At 43.7% G+C, this 19989-nt stretch overlaps 2 protein-coding genes across 2 annotated transcripts in view; both read left to right on the top strand.

Moving 5' to 3' along the window:
* The window catches only part of LOC117409950 (transmembrane channel-like protein 7), a 28145-nt gene extending 27439 nt beyond the window's left edge, over positions 1–706 (top strand). The window contains exon 16 of the mRNA XM_059018424.1: positions 15–706. Within this exon, the coding sequence (XP_058874407.1) occupies positions 15–140 (126 nt within the window). The 3' untranslated portion in view covers positions 141–706. The remainder of the gene's footprint in view (positions 1–14) is intronic.
* A 3673-nt stretch (positions 707–4379) lies between these two features.
* On the top strand, positions 4380–15502 carry LOC117410037 (leukocyte receptor cluster member 1). The gene is made up of 5 exons (XM_059018426.1): positions 4380–4647; positions 5581–5769; positions 10715–10877; positions 12861–13014; positions 14620–15502. Exons 1-5 carry the CDS (start codon positions 4516–4518, stop codon positions 14852–14854), a joined length of 873 nt encoding a protein of 290 aa, XP_058874409.1. The 5' UTR covers positions 4380–4515; the 3' UTR covers positions 14855–15502.
* The last annotated feature ends 4487 nt before the right edge of the window (positions 15503–19989 follow it).

The raw sequence follows: 19989 nt of genomic DNA, 5'->3' as shown, positions 1-19989 counted from the left end.
TGTTCTGTTCACAGGAAGGCCGTGACAAGCAGTTTTTGGTGAAGCGGATTTCGGAGCTGACCCCAGCCAATCAGAAGAAGTCTGCGGGTCCTTCAGGCAGCGTGGTTGACATCTCTGAGACCAGGGAACTCTGGGAATGAGGGGGTGCTGTTTAAAACAGTTCAATATGACTGTGATAGAATTACATTGTAGTTGAGGAACAAGACTATAGTGACTAGAATTACATTGCAAATGCACTTTAAGATCCCTAGACTGCACTGTAGTAATAATATAACTAGAATATGTTTATCATCAAGTTGTACCATGTGTTTCTTTCTGACAGACAGCACAGGCGTCTACGGGGGACTGTTCTAAACAAACAAGGAATTATGTTAAAATCAATTTTATAAACAATCGAGCTCTAGGTGAAAGTATATTGGCTATACTCTCCATAGCCTTTCGAGCATTTTGTCAGAAATCAGGCTTTGTTGCCTTGCCAGTTCATTTACACCCTCTAAATGCAGTTTCAGCTGCAGCTTCCTCTGTGCTGGACGGCTTGCAGCAGCAGCAGGTTATGCTCTTTGCTGTTGTTTTTAATTGCGTATTCGGTGATTTGATTTTTTTTTTCTTCATGATTTAGTTGTGTACCTTTTGATTTCTTCAGAACTTGCATTGCAGATGTAAAAATAAAACTAAGAATATTTTAAAACATAAAATAAATATTTTCTGCCAACTGGGGGTTTTTGTGTGTTGTATAATATATGCTACAGATGTAATTTTGTGGGGGGTTTTTTAAGTCCACAAAAGGTGCCAAACCCACTAACATTTTATATAATTAGAGAAGAACTTACTAATATATGATTTAGTGTGTCTCCCCTCACTCCAGTCCTAAGTTCTTCACCTGGGATAACAGGAATCTTTATAGTCTTTCTGAAAGTTTTTGTATTTGTGGAGGAAATCTAGGAATCCGTCCTTTTGTATTTTGTGTGGCATTACATGAGAATAACTTCCTCTATACAAAACTGTTACGGCATTACAGGGTTAAGGTTAAATGACCTTAATTTAACATATTATTATTATTATTATTATTATTATTATTATTGGCAAGGGGTCTTGTGGACGTTTTTCCTGAAAAAAAAAATCTACCTTACACAGTGTTTGCTCCAGGACTTACAGACTGAGGGTCAATGTGGCCCCCACTCTAAATTTTAGGGGTACATTTTCTTCAGTGATTGGGTCAATGTGTTTGATAATTCAGAACCAACCACCATTTCTTATTTGTGTTTGTTTTTAAATATGCCAGCAGAGTTTACTGACCTTTTGTTTCTGAAGAACAAAAAATAAAACTGTAAAGCTGTCGATACAACCAAGGTGTCTCTACAATACTCACTGTCACTGTTGGGGAAAATATTGGGAAATGTGTCACAGTGATGCTGGTGTATCATGGAGTAGAGGATTGTACCAGATCACATTAGAACAGGGGTTTTCAATCTTTTTAAGCTCCATACCCCTTTCCAAAAAAGTAGTCCACCGCATACCCCCATCAGAGACAGAGTCATAATAAAATGAAAACAGAAAAAAAGGTTTGTACAATAACAAAACACACAAGCCTTGGAGTGTGTGATGGATAAAATTATAAAAGTTACACTATTATAATGGAAAAAAATATTACTTTTGGATAAAAATAGTCCCTCAGACAGGTTTCTAGTTGTCGGAAACATCATTTTATTGTAAATATTAATTAATTAAAATCAACGAAGCCTCCGTGCTAGTCTCATATCACTCAGAAATGACACAGGACTATTCCATGATAGCAAATGGCAATCATGTATTTTTTATTGATAATAAAATTACAGAAAAGAAGGCAAAGAAAAGTTCACTACCCACGCATCTCTACAGCTAACCTCATTACCAAAACATATTATTGGCATTTTTAAATTCTTGGTGACTAAAACGTACAGCACTGATGCTAATTAAAAAAACAATAATGAAACGTTTACCTAGTATGTGATGGATGTCCCTGCTTGTTACCACACAAATCACTGATGAGGGCAGGGAAATTGGAGAGAGCTTCAGTCGCAAGACATTTTTGGCGTTTTTAATCTCTGACGGTATTTCGTCTTGATCGCCCTTTGCTAGTAATGTTCTAGTATTGAGCCAACAATCCATATTTGTTCACTGGATTGAAAACTAAAAACTCTCACACCAGACGTAACGGCTTGTCAAACTAGACCGCATGGCAATACTTTGGTTTCTTATTGGCCATACATTCTGTATTTTGAAATGAACCAATAGTACTTAATAAACTTTAATCGGGTCATTGAAAAAAAAAATATATCGACTTGCAGGCATGAACGCACACAGGAAATAAAATGAGTTAAAGACTAGGCTTTTAGTTTTTTAAAATATGTTTGTTTTTTCACAAAGGCAGACTGCAGTAACTACCCAACTGGTTATATGACATTTAAACAACAGGGTTTATTTATAACGTACATATTTAATATGTAGATTAGTCGTGTGTGCACTGAACGCTGCGTCACAGCACAGCAGTCTGGTGTTAGAGATTAAACGTTGATTAAATGATAAAAGTTTGCAATAGATTGGGAAGTGGTACTAAGTATAATGCGTTGTCTGCCATTTCAGAATTTTTCTCGCGTACCCGAGTTTAAAAAACGCTGCTAGAAGAAACCACATTACCGACAGATACAGTTTAACAGTCGTATTTAAATGACATTGTCCTGACTGGTAAATTCTTACCTTCCAGCTCCCCCTTTATTTTGACAATTGCCATATTAAAAACGGCATTTTTTTTTTGTTTACATTTTTCATTCTTAGCCCCCCCAAGTAAATATTTTGTACAGTTTTCAAAGCAATTGTTGCTTTATTTTTACAACACACGTTGATGTTATTGATATGATAAACGCGTATATCTGCTTCAGGTACTGTGTATTGGATTTTTTTTCAAGGTTAAACGATGGCCCGTGTTACAGAGAACATTAGCAATTAAATGTCAAATATACAATATGTATTTCGTTGGTTTTGTGGATTTGCTATATTTTAATACTGCACATAATGATATGGTTTTGAAAATGCTACTTACCAAAACCATGCTGCACGTGAACTGTATTGCATAATAATTTCCTTTATTCCGATTCCAGTGGTGTTTTCTCAGTGCAGATGTATTATATAAAGTGTTGTATAAAATCACATACTGAATTATTTTGGGACATAATTTTACCATTTTTTTTTGTCATAGAAAAGACACATTTCACATATTTTATAACGTTACCGTAGTCTACTATTTATATATATATATATATATATATATATATATATATATATATATATATATATATATATATATATATATATATATATATATAATTAGCTCAAAGAGCCAGCTGCCCAACGTTTCAATATGTTGTCTGTCTCTTTCTCAAGGGAGCCTGTCTTTGAATCAAAACATTGGAGGTATTTATAGGTTTTTGACGGCATGACAACTACTTGTTATTGTTTACATTCAAATTCATGATTTATTCTTACATGATGTAATGCTGTTCTATATATTGTGACATCATTTTTACTTCTATCTTTGAATCTGTATTAATTCTAGTTAACATTACTTTATATAAACTTATATTTTTATTATATCATGCAATGCTGGCTCTGAGGATCAGTCTAGATTTGGCCTCCCCAGCGCATCAGCATGCACAACTTTTGAATGAATTTTGTTTATTTATTTAAATGTTATATATTTATTGAAGTTAATTATTTCATTCTTTTCTGTTGAGTCCCGCTGGCATAATCGTGTTCAGTCTATTTATCCATTTACTTATATATTATAATATATTATAATATATATATATATATATATATATATATATATATATATATATATATATATATATATATATATATATATATTATTTAACATCATGTAATCAAAGAAACTACAAAATAATATCGTAAAAGTCTACCGGAAAGCATAGTAGTCGTACTTCCTGTGACATTTCACAGTTTTTCCATTTTTGTCAGTTTTTCGTTAAGTATGCGTGAAAACTACAAAGCGGTGTGTAACTCAATATGTTAAGGTAACATTATTGAGCAGGTTTCCTTCGACTTTATGAAGCAACACTAGTTAATTCCAGGGTAATGCTAAACTGTTGTTCATAGCTGTATATTTAAACACTCACCATCCAGCCGCTCGAAGGAGGGGTTGGGTTTAATTTCACATCAGAGAGACGCGCAGCTTATCCAATCATATGACAAGATTACAATATAAGGGCGGGTACTAGCTAATCACCGCTCCAATAACAAACAACAAAAACTGAGATTGGCAGCATTTTAACACCAATCAATCCGAAGAGGGAGGCGGGTCTGAACCGGTTTTTCAGCCAATTGCGGGCTTCCCCCTGATAAACACGGACGCCGAGTGAAAGGAAGTTTACATTCACTCAGCTGTCGTCTTTCTGTTGGATTCGGTTTATTTTCAAGTCGAATTTTTTTTTTAAAAAAGGTTTTAATATCATTTAAAAGATGAATATTCTACCGAAGAAGAGCTGGCACGTCCGCAACAAGGATAACGTCGCGCGCGTGCGGAAGGACGAGGCGCAAGCCGCTGAGGAGGCGCGTGAGAGGCAGCGCAGAGTGGAGCGCGCCGAGCAGGAGGTAACCATGGCGATTTATTTATTTTGTGTTTTTAATTTTAATAAAAGTACATTTTAATAAACGTAATTTTAATAATCTTCGGGTGAGACATAAACCCCAGGTCCTATTGTAAGTGACTCTGCAGTAGCAGTTATGATGTATAGTTCACTCCTATAAGTCGTTTTGGATAAAAGCGTCTATTAAATGATTTTATATATATATATATATATATATAATCATTAAATTCAATGACAAACATTTTAACTATTGAAGACACTTAGTCAAAAACTGTACACGATTCTTTTAATATTTCTAAATATAACTATTTCTATGGATTTTCAAAGTTTATTTTAGTTTTTCTACATGGACCATTATTTACCATTGTGAATAAATAACATATATACATTAGTTGCAACATTATGACTGTAAAGGTTAATAAATAATAGATAACTTTTTTTTTAGTTAATAGTTGTTTTTTTTAGTTAATACTTTTCATAGCATTTACTCCAGTCTTAAATATTTCTTGAAAGGAGAACATTCCATGTAAATGATATAAAACTGAGACGCTAAATGCTTTAATGCATGTAAAAGCCTCTGAATAGTAGTACTTTAGTTGTTTGGTCCCAGTTTTATAAAATTAACAGCTTTATCCTCTGCTCTAAAGTTAAGTAAAGACTGGAGAAAAACCTTTGAAGATACAGCCCCACTAGTCTTGTACAATAGGAGACATGTGGGAGGTTATCTTGGCAGGTTCATTTATATCAGTGTGGATACTTAGTGTACCAAGTGGGTGGAATTACATACAATGTAAAGTTAATCCCAAATTTACCTATCTGTCTGTCTCTCTCTCTGTGTCTCTCTCTCTGTCTGTCTCTCTATCTGTCTGTCTCTCTATCTGTCTGTCTGTCTCTCTGTCTGTCTCTCTATCTGTCTGTCTCTCTATCCGTCTGTCAGGCCCGGACGAATTTCCTGCGCAATAAATCCCGCGCTTCACTTCCCGAGTCCGGGAATGCAGCGCTGGGAGGAGAGGAGGAGGGAGAAAAGGAGGGCGAGAGGCACCTGGACCTGTTTGGAGAGAGGGATCTAGGAGGAGGAGAGAAGAGGGGCAACAAGGAATACGAAGCGGACAAGAAGCAAGAGCAGGCGAGTGACTCTGCGTGTGTGAGAGCGGGAGGGGCTTGAGTGAACTGTCCTGCAAATGGGCGCATGGGCTTACACTCGGGTACACAGTGTTTTGTAAGACAATGCAGTTACTGTTTTGGTTTTATATACAAGTCCTTGCGGCAGACTCCTCGTAGTTTGAAAACTGTAAATATGTTATAGTATGTGATTCAGCAATAAATTATATATGAGAGAGAGAGTTCACAAATAGCAAACAGCTCTCTATCCAAGGATAATCGGGATCCAACAGGATACTCCCTTAAACTAGAAATACTTCATGAAGAAGAAAAGTAACTTAATAAATTGAAAACTCGCTGTTTTTAATACTTAAGCTACAGCGCTTTGAGGTTCGTATCCAGCCCTTGCCTTTCCATTCACACAGTCAGCAGGGCTGCAGATGAACCGGAGGCCTCATTCCTGCTGGAAAGCTTCACCAGAGCAATACATGTTGCCAAGCAACCCGGCTTGTGAAGTCTGTGCCTTAACTTGTCGGGCGTCAGGCCAGTGGGGGTCGCTGAAGGTGGATTATGAGGTGAACTTCCCTCAGCCAGTAGCTCGAAGGTTAATGCAGGGCTCCTTGTGGGCCACCAGCGAAGGTCTTCAAAACAGGATTCAAACCAGGAAGCTCCTGAGTGCCTGTCTGAGTATTTGGGTCTCTGTCCCAACTAAAACAGAATTGACGAGGTCACTGAGTGTCTCCCCTGATAAAAGCACTGCTGTGTGGCGTGCAGGGGGAGTCGTACAGTCAGGGGAGCGCAGGGGTCTCCGGGTGTCTCCCCTGGTAAAAGCACTGCTGTGTGGCATGCAGGGGGAGTCGTACAGTCAGGGGAGCGCAGGGGTCTCAGAGTGTCTCCCCTGGTAAAAGCACTGCTGTGTGGCGTGCAGGGGGAGTCGTACAGTCAGGGGAGCGCAGGGGTCTCAGAGTGTCTCCCCTGGTAAAAGCACTGCTGTGTGGCGTGCAGGGGGAGTCGTACAGTCAGGGGAGCGCAGGGGTCTCCGAGTGTCTCCCCTGGTAAAAGCACTGCTGTGTGGCGTGCAGGGGGAGTCGTAGTCAGGGGAGTGCAGGGGTCTCCGAGTGTCTCCCCTGGTAAAAGCACTGCTGTGTGGCGTGCAGGGGGAGTCGTACAGTCAGGGGAGTGCAGGGGTCTCAGAGTGTCTCCCCTGGTAAAAGCACTGCTGTGTGGTGTGCAGGGGGAGTCGTACAGTCAGGGGAGCGCAGGGGTCTCCGGGTGTCTCCCCTGGTAAAAGCACTGCTGTGTGGCATGCAGGGGGAGTCGCACAGTCAGGGGAGCGCAGGGGTCTCAGAGTGTCTCCCCTGGTAAAAGCACTGCTGTGTGGCATGCAGGGGGAGTCGCACAGTCAGGGGAGCGCAGGGGTCTCAGAGTGTCTCCCCTGGTAAAAGCACTGCTGTGTGGCGTGCAGGGGGAGTCGTACAGTCAGGGGAGCGCAGGGGTCTCCGGGTGTCTCCCCTGGTAAAAGCACTGCTGTGTGGCGTGCAGGGGGAGTCGTACAGTCAGGGGAGCGCAGGGGTCTCCGAGTGTCTCCCCTGTGAAAAGGACTGCTGTGTGGCGTGCAGGGGGAGTCGTACAGTCAGGGGAACGCAGGGGTCTCCGGGTGTCTCCCCTGGTAAAAGCACTGCTGTGTGGCGTGCAGGGGGACTTGTACAGTCAGGGGAGCGCAGGGGTCTCAGAGTGTCTCCCCTGGTAAAAGCACTGCTGTGTGGCGTGCAGGGGGACTTGTACAGTCAGGGGAGCGCAGGGGTCTCAGAGTGTCTCCCCTGGTAAAAGCACTGCTGTGTGGCGTGCAGGGGGAGTCGTACAGTCAGGGGAGCGCAGGGGTCTCCGAGTGTCTCCCCTGGTAAAAGCACTGCTGTGTGGCGTGCAGGGGGAGTCGTAGTCAGGGGAGTGCAGGGGTCTCCGAGTGTCTCCCCTGGTAAAAGCACTGCTGTGTGGCGTGCAGGGGGAGTCGTACAGTCAGGGGAGTGCAGGGGTCTCAGAGTGTCTCCCCTGGTAAAAGCACTGCTGTGTGGTGTGCAGGGGGAGTCGTACAGTCAGGGGAGCGCAGGGGTCTCCGGGTGTCTCCCCTGGTAAAAGCACTGCTGTGTGGCGTGCAGGGGGAGTCGTACAGTCAGGGGAGCGCAGGGGTCTCCGGGTGTCTCCCCTGGTAAAAGCACTGCTGTGTGGCGTGCAGGGGGAGTCGTACAGTCAGGGGAGCGCAGGGGTCTCCGAGTGTCTCCCCTGGTAAAAGCACTGCTGTGTGGCGTGCAGGGGGAGTCGTACAGTCAGGGGAGCGCAGGGGTCTCCGGGTGTCTCCCCTGGTAAAAGCACTGCTGTGTGGCGTGCAGGGGGAGTCGTACAGTCAGGGGAGCGCAGGGGTCTCCGGGTGTCTCCCCTGGTAAAAGCACTGCTGTGTGGCGTGCAGGGGGAGTCGTAGTCAGGGGAGTGCAGGGGTCTCCGGGTGTCTCCCCTGGTAAAAGCACTGCTGTGTGGTGTGCAGGGGGAGTCGTACAGTCAGGGGAGTGCAGGGGTCTCAGAGTGTCTCCCCTGGTAAAAGCACTGCTGTGTGGTGTGCAGGGGGAGTCGTACAGTCAGGGGAGCGCAGGGGTCTCAGAGTGTCTCCCCTGGTAAAAGCACTGCTGTGTGGCGTGCAGGGGGAGTCGTACAGTCAGGGGAGCGCAGGGGTCTCCGGGTGTCTCCCCTGGTAAAAGCACTGCTGTGTGGCGTGCAGGGGGAGTCGTACAGTCAGGGGAGCGCAGGGGTCTCCGAGTGTCTCCCCTGTGAAAAGGACTGCTGTGTGGCGTGCAGGGGGAGTCGTACAGTCAGGGGAACGCAGGGGTCTCCGGGTGTCTCCACTGGTAAAAGCACTGCTGTGTGGTGTGCAGGGGGACTTGTACAGTCAGGGGAGCGCAGGGGTCTCCGAGTGTCTCCCCTGGTAAAAGCACTGCTGTGTGGTGTGCAGGGGGAGTCGTACAGTCAGGGGAGTGCAGGGGTCTCAGAGTGTCTCCCCTGGTAAAAGCACTGCTGTGTGGCGTGCAGGGGGAGTCGTACAGTCAGGGGAGCGCAGGGGTCTCAGAGTGTCTCCCCTGGTAAAAGCACTGCTGTGTGGCGTGCAGGGGGAGTCGTACAGTCAGGGGAGCGCAGGGGTCTCCGGGTGTCTCCCCTGGTAAAAGCACTGCTGTGTGGCGTGCAGGGGGAGTCGTACAGTCAGGGGAGCGCAGGGGTCTCCGAGTGTCTCCCCTGTGAAAAGGACTGCTGTGTGGCGTGCAGGGGGAGTCGTACAGTCAGGGGAACGCAGGGGTCTCCGGGTGTCTCCCCTGGTAAAAGCACTGCTGTGTGGTGTGCAGGGGGACTTGTACAGTCAGGGGAGCGCAGGGGTCTCCGAGTGTCTCCCCTGGTAAAAGCACTGCTGTGTGGTGTGCAGGGGGAGTCGTACAGTCAGGGGAGTGCAGGGGTCTCAGAGTGTCTCCCCTGGTAAAAGCACTGCTGTGTGGCGTGCAGGGGGAGTCGTACAGTCAGGGGAGCGCAGGGGTCTCAGAGTGTCTCCCCTGGTAAAAGCACTGCTGTGTGGCGTGCAGGGGGAGTCGTACAGTCAGGGGAGCGCAGGGGTCTCAGAGTGTCTCCCCTGGTAAAAGCACTGCTGTGTGGCGTGCAGGGGGAGTCGTACAGTCAGGGGAGCGCAGGGGTCTCAGAGTGTCTCCCCTGGTAAAAGCACTGCTGTGTGGCGTGCAGGGGGAGTCGTACAGTCAGGGGAGCGCAGGGGTCTCAGAGTGTCTCCCCTGGTAAAAGCACTGCTGTGTGGTGTGCAGGGGGAGTCGTACAGTCAGGGGAGCGCAGGGGTCTCCGAGTGTCTCCCCTGGTAAAAGCACTGCTGTGTGGCGTGCAGGGGGAGTCGTACAGTCAGGGGAGCGCAGGGGTCTCGGAGTGTCTCCCCTGGTAAAAGCACTGCTGTGTGGCGTGCAGGGGGAGTCGTACAGTCAGGGGAGCGCAGGGGTCTCCGAGTGTCTCCCCTGGTAAAAGCACTGCTGTGTGGCGTGCAGGGGGAGTCGTACAGTCAGGGGAGCGCAGGGGTCTCAGAGTGTCTCCCCTAGTAAAAGCACTGCTGTGTGGCGTGCAGGGGGAGTCGTACAGTCAGGGGAGCGCAGGGGTCTCCGAGTGTCTCCCCTGGTAAAAGCACTGCTGTGTGGCGTGCAGGGGGAGTCATACAGTCAGGGGAGCGCAGGGGTCTCAGAGTGTCTCCCCTGGTAAAAGCACTGCTGTGTGGCGTGCAGGGGGAGTCGTACAGTCAGGGGAGCGCAGGGGTCTCAGAGTGTCTCCCCTGGTAAAAGCACTGCTGTGTGGCGTGCAGGGGGAGTCGTACAGTCAGGGGAGCGCAGGGGTCTCCGAGTGTCTCCCCTGGTAAAAGCACTGCTGTGTGGCGTGCAGGGGGAGTCGTACAGTCAGGGGAGCGCAGGGGTCTCCGAGTGTCTCCCCTGGTAAAAGCACTGCTGTGTGGAGTGCAGGGGGAGTCGTACAGTCAGGGGAGCGCAGGTTCGCATGCTGGCTGTAACAAAGTCGCCAGTCTTCATAGGGGACTCTGGAGGGAGCGTCGCATTGGCTCTGGTGCTCCCGGGGGCTAAGGAGACAAAACCTTCCCTTCACTTCCCCGTGCTACAGTGAACCCTGCTGGCCAGGCGCCCAATGAGCTCAGGCGGATGCTTACAAGGCTGGCAGCTCGCTGACATCTGCTCTCATTCAGTGGGATCGGAGGACGCCCACTGAACCTTCAGTTGTCCTGAGCTGTGTGGCGAATTGCGGCCGTGAGGGAATGTAATTTGACATTTTAAATTGGTGAGAAAATCTGGGTAAAATAATTGGGCAGTCTAAACTGTATAAAATAAATAAATGAATAAAACAGGATTGACAGTGTTTTGTGTTTCTCTCTTGTTCAGGAAAAACGTGAGCGTGCGATTGGTCTGCTGGTGTCTCTAGGCCCCGCCCCTGGCACTGCCACGCCCTGGTACCTAAAGGAGCAAGGGAGTGAGAAGGAGGGAGCGCAAACGACAGGAAAGCAGGAGGAGACAAACAGAGCCAAGAAACAGAGGACAGAGCCCGGTGAGATCGTACTGTTTTTTAGATACAGATCTTTAGTGTACTGAGTGATGAACTGAGGGACAGCCTTTACACCGATTAACCCCACTTGTACACCCAGGCTACCAAACGATGTGAGCTAAACTGCACAAACAGATTATATGATTATTTGGATAAGATCACCTCATGCGATGATCACTGGTGTTAATTTGGATGGTTTACCAATCAGAGTGAAACAAGTAAAGAAACTGCTGCTTGGGTTTGTGTGGATCACTGTTCTTCACAGAGTCTAAGAAAAGCAGCGATCATCACAAACCCAAGCAGCAGTTTCTCCACTCTTCACTCTGAATAGTAAATCCGTCCGATCGACACCAGCGCCCCTCCCCTGATTGTCAGCACCTGATTTCAGTGGAGCGGTCTATCCCAATAAACCAGGTTCATGCAGCAAAACAAATCCTCTGAAATGCTGCCTTTCAACTAGGGGTGTTAGATTCTGATTCACGTCCTAAACTTTTAAACTGTAGGATTAACAATTTAAACTTTATCATATTTGAAATGTTGGTAACCACTCTGCTGACTCATAACAAGAAGCACTCCAGTAGAGTTTAAAATAAATGTAATACAAGATCAATGTGTAGAAAGAGCCCTTGTAAAGGTTACCCATAGTAAAATCACAGCAAAGTGTAAGAAAGCATGGTAAAGCATAGGCAAGCATTGTAAAGCACAGAGAGGGATAGTAAAGCATAGGCAAGCATTGTAAAGCACATAGAGGGATGGTAAAGCATAGGGAAGCATTGTAAAGCACAGAGAGGTGTGGTAAAGCACAGAGAGGTCTGGTAAAGCATAGGGCAGCATTGTAAAGCACAGAGAGGGATGGTAAAGCATAGGGAAGCATTGTAAAGCACAGAGAGGTATGGTAAAGCATAGGGCAGCATTGTAAAGCACAGAGAGGGATGGTAAAGCATAGGGAAGCATTGTAAAGCACAGACAGGTCTGGTAAAGCATAGGGAAGCATTGGAAAGCACAGAGAGGTCTGGTAAAGCATAGGGCAGCATTGTAAAGCACAGAGAGGGATGGTAAAGCATAGGGAAGCATTGTAAAGCACAGAGAGGTGTGGTAAAGCATAGGGCAGCATTGTAAAGCACAGAGAGGTGTGGTAAAGCATAGGGCAGCATTGTAAAGCACAGAGAGGTGTGGTAAAGCATAGGGCAGCATTGTAAAGCACAGAGAGGTGTGGTAAAGCATAGGGAAGCATTGTAAAGCACAGACAGGTCTGGTAAAGCATAGGGAAGCATTGTAAAGCACAGAGAGGTCTGGTAAAGCATAGGGAAGCATTGTAAAGCACAGAGAGGTCTGGTAAAGCATAGGGAAGCATTGTAAAGCACAGAGAGGTCTGGTAAAGCATAGGGAAGCATTGTAAAGCACAGAGAGGTCTGGTAAAGCATAGGGAAGCATTGTAAAGCACAGAGAGGTCTGGTAAAGCATAGGGAAGCATTGTAAAGCACAGGGAGGGATGGTAAAGCATATTAAGAAACAAACCATTGTAAACTAACCCTTATACAAATTTCCCATAGTAAAAGCACAGTGAAAGCATGGTACAGCATAGGCAAGCACTGTAACAGAGAGGTATGATAAAGCATATTAAAAAACAAACCAAAAATGACTATGAATAAATACTAAATAGCAAGTAAATAACCTTACAGTGTATAGTTAGTTACTTGACATTTAGAGAACGTTTACACTTTTAAATTCTACACTATTAACACCCTTAATTTGAACAGGACATTGCCACTTCTTCCATTTAAGAACCTAGAGTCTCAAATCGCATCATTTTTACACTTGAAGCAAACATGCATTTTTACTTTGGAAATCAGTCTTCTCTGTCAGTTCAGCAATCACACCTATTGCATCCTGCCAGCTCCTGTTTGAAGGCACAGGTTGGTTTGTGTTTTCAGTTCTATGTAAGTTCTGTACTGTACAGTAATTCTGTGCGTTTGTGTCCGTCAGAGAGGGGGAGCGAGAAAGAGAAGAAAGACGAGAAACTGAAGGCTCTGCTCGACCCGCTCAGAGACATGGAGAGAATAATGAAGAAAAAGAGGAAGAGCGAGAAAAAAGAGGAAAGGAAAAGCAAGGAGAGGAGGAGAGAGGAAGCAGGGGGGAGGTGAGGAACTGGCTGAATATTGACAGCGTCTGTGTCCGTCTGTCTGTCTGTACAGGGTCATTCATAAACAGTGCAAGGTTTTTAATTTTTTATCCCAAAGTTATAAGCAAATTCTACAGTTTAGAAATGCAAAAAAAGACATTTATACAAACATTTCATACTGTACTTCAGTACATAAAACCTCTCGCATATACATCATCCCCACAATTTCACCTTCCAAGGAAGTGCAAGACTATCTGAAAGCAATGCAGCATAGTAAAGGATGTCGCATTTTAAAATTAAAATCATGTTTACTATAACATGCGTTTCTTTCAAAACTGCACATTTGAAACCTCTGTATCAGGGGTCACCAACCCTGGTCCTGGAGAGCTACTGTGGCTGCTGGTTTTCGTTTCAACCAATCTCTCTGTTACTTAATTGCACCAATTATTGGCTTAATTAGTCAAGATGAACAGGTGTTCCAGATCTTTAGCCACTGATGATGTAAAGACACCTATAAAACCTGCAGGACAGGGGCTCTCCAGGACCAGGGTTGGGACCCCTGCTCTATAGCCATCAAAAGAGCACAGCAGGTAAGACAAAACAAATCTTGTGAAGCACGCTTGGAACCCATAAGTGGCTCAGCACATCTGTAAAGGACGCAGTGGTGATAGGATATTTTCAACTCAACCAACCCAGGATACACAGAAACAAGGAACTGATAAAGTGGGGTGTGTTTGACCTTGTGTAGAAGAGATGTGTGTTCTGTGTCTGGAACAACATTGTAACCCACGCCAGGAAATTGAGAGTGTTTAGATACTGTTAGGAAAACAGAGTGGAAGCAGAGTTCACAAAGTTCAGCTTCACACACACACAGTTAGGCAAGATATGCAAGACAGGCACTCATTAGTGCGAGTGAGAAAAGCTTACCCGAATCCTCTCCTGACGACAGACCATCTCCATACCTGAGCTTTCTCCCAGAACAGGAACAGCAGTGTGGAGTAGTGGTTAGGGCTCTGGACTCTTCACGGGAGGGTTGTGGGTTCAATCCCAGGTGGGGGACACTGCTGCTGTACCCTTGAGCAAGGTACTTTACCTAGATTGCTCCAGTAAAAACCCAACTGTATAAATGGGTAATTGTATGTAAAAATAATGTGATATCTTGTAACAATTGTACGTCGCCCTGGATAAGGGCGTCTGCTAATAAATAAATAAATAAATAAACAACAACAACAACAACAACAACAACAACAACAACAACAACAACAACAACAACAACAACAACAACAACAACAACAACAACAACAACAACAACAACAACAACAACAACAACAACAACAGGCAATCATGATCTGATTTCTGTTTCTGACTAGGTGCCACGTTGTGTCTACCGATAATGTTTAAGCTACATGTGTGTAACTTCTGAATATTGGAATCAAGAAATGGAAACTTACTAACATAGCCATTGGTATTGTGCGCAGTCATTTGCAGACATTACGTTGGTTTCCTTGCAGAATTATTAGGCACAGCCACTTGCAAGTCTGGTAACTGGAGATGCACAGACTCGCAGCGATGGCCTCAGTTTTGACTTTCTCTCTCTTTTTTTGCCCGTTCTGTGCTCTTCAGCTCGTCCCTGGAGCGACTGCGCGAGGAGAGGAGACGGAGGGAGGCGACAGAGCGACTGCGAGCACAGGCCCTGCTGAAGAAAGGGAATGAGGCGGAGGGGAAAGAGAAGGGAGAGGAGGAGGAGGATGACAGGAGCAGACCTTACAGCAGCCAGTACCATCCAGAACTGTCCAGGAAGAGGCAGAGAAGAGACATGGGCAGCGACCCGTACGGCTTTAATATAAAAAAGAAATGAGGGGCTTCCAGAGCCCACGCTGTGTCGCTCCCGGCGCACTGTTCCACTGGAAACAGGTGCATCTCGTCTAGTGTTGAAAGTGTGATTTGGGCCACTGTAGCCCAGTCTGTTGCTTGTTATAATACAATGCTCGAGGACACCTCAGACAGCACAGTGTCGTATCTCATCCCCAACGGGGTCAGACTGCTGTGTGAAGCACGGCAACGAAAGGCGTGTGCTGAACAGACAAGCTGTTTAGAACAATGGCTGCTAGAAGCGAATGCAGCATTGAAAACAAACCCAAGTTTTTTATTTTTCTTATTTCGTGACGAAACCTCATTTAATAAGACATGTTTAATTAATATTTAGTGAATAAGACCACTGGCAGCTGCGTAAAGACCAAAAATAAAAAACAGCCACAAATGTTTGTTCAGCTTCAGCCATCTAAACTTGTTTGCATATATTTAATCAATCCCACAATCCAAGGTGACCTTTGACAGCACTGCAGCTGTGATAGACCAGCATCCTCTGAGCTCACTACATTCAGACCACATAGACAGGAGAATCATTCAGAGCTATTCAAATCAGAAATATATATATGTGAGCGCAGGCCCTGCTGAAGAAAGGGAATGAGGCGGAGGGGAATGAGAAGGAGGGGGAGGGGGAGGAGGATGACAGGATATACAGCTCTGGAAAAAATTAAGAGACCACTGCAAAATTATCAGTTTCTCTGGTTTTACTATTTATAGGTATGTGTTTGGGTAAAATGAACATTTTTGTTTTATTCTATAAACTTCTGACAACATTTCTCCCAAATTCCAAATAAAAATATTGTCATTTAGAGCATTTATTTGCAGAAAATGACAACTGGTCAAAATAACAAAAAAGATGCAGTGTTGTCAGACCTTGAATAATGCAAAGAAAATAAGTTCATATTGATTTTTAAACAACACAATACTAATGTTTTAACTTAGGAAGAGTTCAGAAATCAATATTTGGTGGAATAACCCTGATTTTCAAGCACAGCTTTCATGCGTCTTGGCATGCTCTCCACCAGTCTTTCACATTGATGTTTGGTGACTTTATGCCACTCCTGGCGCAAAAATTTAAGCAGCTCGGCTTTGTTTGATAGCTTGTGACCATCCATCTTCCTCTTGATCACATTCCAGAGGTTTTCAATGGGGTTCAGGTCTGGAGATTGGGCTGGCCATGACAGGGTCTTGATCTGGTGGTCCTCCATCCACACCTTAATTGACCTGGCTGTGTGGCATGGAGCATTGTCCTGCTGGAAAAACCAATCCTCAGAGTTGGGGAACATTGTCAGAGCAGAAGGAAGCAAGTTTTCTTCCAGGACAACCTTGTACTTGGCTTGATTCATGCCAAAGCTGCCCGATTCCAGCCTTGCTGAAGCACCCCCAGATCATCACCGATCCTCCACCACATTTCACAGTGGGTGCGAGACACTGTGGCTTGTAGGCTTCTCCAGGTCTCCGTCTAACCATTAGACGACCAGGTGTTGGGCAAAGCTGAAAATTGGACTCATCTGGGGGTGCTTCAGCAAGGCTGGAATCGGGCAGATTTGTCTTTGTGAAGGATGCATGAATCAAGCCAAGTACAAGGTTGTCCTGGAAGAAAACTTGCTTCCTTCTGCTCTGACAATGTTCCCCAACTCTGAGGATTGGTTTTTCCAGCAGGACAATGCTCCATGCCACACAGCCAGGTCAATCAAGGTGTGGATGGAGGACCACCAGATCAAGACCCTGTCATGGCCAGCCCAATCTCCAGACCTGAACCCCATTGAAAACCTCTGAAATGTGATCAAGAGGAAGATGGATGGTCACAAGCCATCAAACAAAGCTGAGCTGCTTGAATTTTTGCGCCAGGAGTGGCATAAAGTCACCCAACATCAATGTGAAAGACTGGTGGAGAGCATGCCAAGACGCATGAAAGCTGTGCTTGAAAATCAGGGTTATTCCACCAAATATTGATTTCTGAACTCCTCCTAAGTTAAAACATTAGTATTGTGTTGTTTAAAAATGAATATGAACTTATTTTCTTTGCATTATTCGAGGTCTGACAACACTGCATCTTTTTTGTTATTTTGACCAGTTGTCATTTTCTGCAAATAAATGCTCTAAATGACAATATTTTTATTTGGAATTTGGGAGAAATGTTGTCAGAAGTTTATAGAATAAAACAAAAATGTTCATTTTACCCAAACACATACCTATAAATAGTAAAACCAGAGAAACTGATAATTTTGCAGTGGTCTCTTAATTTTTTCCAGAGCTGTGTGTGTGTGTGTATATATATATATATATATATATATATATATATATATATATATATATATATATATATATTTATATATATATATACCGGATTCTGTCGTGTCAACGCCTCTGTTTTTTTATAGACACTGCAAGAGCTTGTAACTCGGGCACCTTTTTTTTTTTGTATTGAACATTTTAATACTATGGTGTTACTTTGGATGTTAATTTATTATTTTGTGTTTCCACACTGGACACTGCAGTTTATTACTTGCAGAGATTATGTAAAGTACTTGATTTTAGTGTAGCGACTTTTATTGCTTTTTGACGATGTGGGTTTGCACTGGACACTGCAGCTTTAGAGTTTAATGTTTGTTTTCTGAAAATATTTGAAATGACAAAACAGCAGACATACTGCAGCAGCTTTGAATTGTATCTCACCAGTCATTAAATATGTTAACTGCACGTCTTGATTCTTCATCGTGACTGTGTGCTGTGCTCTACTTTTTGAATTTTATGTTATTATTATTATTTATTTCTTAGCAGACGCCCTTATCCAGGGCGACTTACAATTGTTACAACATATCACATTATACATTATTTCACATTATTTTTACATACAATTACCCATTTATACAGTTGGGTTATTACTGGAGCAATCTAGGTAAAGTACCTTGCTCAAGGGTACAACAGCAGTGTCCCCCACTGGGGATTGAACCCACGACCCTCCCGTCAAGAGTCCAGAGCCCTAACCACTACTCCACACTGCTGCCCACACTGCTGCAGACATAGATTATGTCTGCACACCTAATTGCAGACATAATCTATCTAACTTCCTCTGCAGTAATGCCCCCCTCTCCCCTACTTTTGCCTTAACAAGTTTACACCTGCTGGTTGTTGAGTAGAGTCCCATCTCTGTCTATCTATATCATGTAATAATATACCCAATGATACATATTTAAAAGAAATTGAAAATACACACTTTGATATGGTAGCAGATCAGTGCCACAGGGATGAATATGGAAATAAAATATTTAAGATAGAGAAAGATGGCAATTGCTTTATTTTAGGTTTTTGAGTAGAGTTTTGTATGAAATACAAGACGATCACAGATTTGTAAGGGAGAATATTACTCAACACATGAGCAGAAGTGAAAGCAGGTACAAAGGATACCTTGATGAGGATTATAAAGAACACATGGAGAAAATGAAACGAAACAGTGGTGGCTTAGAGACCTGGGCTACAGAGCCAGGAAGCTGTTGCTGCTGTACATATTAATAGACCAATACATGTTTACTGAAACATTGTAGGCCAGAAATGCTTTAAATATGAATGGGAGGAAATGCGATTGAGTAAACTAGATAAGAAACCATAAAAATAAAGATATGTGGATGACATGGAAGGAATATAATATGGACACATGGAGAAGAATCTTATATGGTTTCATAAATTAGCAAATTATATCGACCCTAACATTTCGGTGGATTTAAGGTGGACAAAATCTGAAATTGAATTCTTAGACTCCTTGGTTAAACTTGATCGAGGATCTATTAAAACAGATCTTTACTTCAAACCTACTGACATGCATCAGTATTTACATATGTCATCTGCACATCCTATCTATACTAAAAGAGCCATGCCTAAAGGACTGGGTACAAGGATAAAAAGAATCTGTTCTGATGAAAATTACTACAAAAAAACAGAATGGAATTAAAAATAAATCTTAAGAGGATATAAAGAACGAATTATTTCTAACACACTTTCTCTTGACAAATGTATGTTAAATGTTGGCAAGTTGGCTCTGAGCAAAGAAATTGTAATAAAACGATAAACATTTCTACTAAAAGGCTTTCTCTGTGCCAGTGTTTTGAAGACTGAATAAGACTTCTAGTTGAAACATTTGCCATTGAATTTAAGTTTTAGTACACAGAAGGAACCACACATTTGAATATGCAAAGCATAAATAAATAAATAAATAAATAAAGCATGCAATTAATTGGTACCCTTGGGAACACTTGCACTTGGCAGCCAAAACACTCACCTTCCTCTTTACTAACGCGTGTAAATGCTCCCTCAGTAACCGGGCTCTTTGCTTGTTCCGTATCTGCAGGGAGACTCAATTTCCTCTCCGTTGTTGGTTTGCATGGTTTTCAATTCTGCTTAAATGTAGATACTATCGAACAGCCCTCTGGTGGTCAAATGGTGCATCACCGCGTCTGTCACATTTTAATTCACGTATCCTCCACCTTCCCTCTGGTTTTCACGACGCTCAGTCAGCGTGCATGAATTTTTAATCACCTGTGTACACAGCACGACTGAAGCAGGTAGCAGCGTGCCTGTTCTGTTCTATTGGGCTCACAGAGGGACTCATGTCAGCAGGTTTCCAAGGGGGGGGGGGGGGGGGGGGGACCTGTGTCCCTGCAGCTCAAAAACTATACCTTTAAAGTGATGCTACTATGAATAAAGGAAGACATTGGACTATAAAAGTACATGAACACTGGGAATTGTACCAATGTTTGTCTAATATAAATATTCTCAGCACAGATTTGTTTATTTGGTACAAACGGAACAAAATAAAATGAATCTGAACACTTTTTTTTTTTATGGAGTTTTCTATTATATTTAATTTCAGCTACAAGCCTTTCTTAATTGACGATTGACTGAAGACGCCGAGAAAGACTTCTAATGGAAACGTCTGTCCCTCAAATTTCCCTTCTAAAGTTTTAATGTGACTACATTGTATTTCATAGTTATAGACGAAGTTCAATCCTGCACATTATTTTATAAAATCTCAGTACCTAGCCCTGAGCACATTTCCAAATTAAGATATCTGTAAAAAGACAAGGATCTGTAAGTGATACTTTGGAAGTTTCACCTTTAACGGAA

Source organism: Acipenser ruthenus, chromosome 59, assembly GCF_902713425.1.
Source record: "Acipenser ruthenus chromosome 59, fAciRut3.2 maternal haplotype, whole genome shotgun sequence".
In the NCBI taxonomy this organism is placed as follows: domain Eukaryota; kingdom Metazoa; phylum Chordata; class Actinopteri; order Acipenseriformes; family Acipenseridae; genus Acipenser; species Acipenser ruthenus.
The sequence above is the reverse complement of the archived record's forward strand: the minus strand, read 5'-3'. Positions and strand labels throughout refer to the sequence as shown.

Bases quoted from the DNA above. Each gene is read 5' to 3' on its own strand.
- LOC117410037 (XM_059018426.1), top strand. From the start codon at position 4,516: ATGAATATTCTACCGAAGAAGAGCTGGCACGTCCGCAACAAGGATAAC. The intron at 5,770-10,714 runs GCGAGTGACTCT...TCTCTTGTTCAG, and splicing joins CGGACAAGAAGCAAGAGCAG to GAAAAACGTGAGCGTGCGAT. The intron at 10,878-12,860 runs GTGAGATCGTAC...TGTGTCCGTCAG, and splicing joins GAAACAGAGGACAGAGCCCG to AGAGGGGGAGCGAGAAAGAG.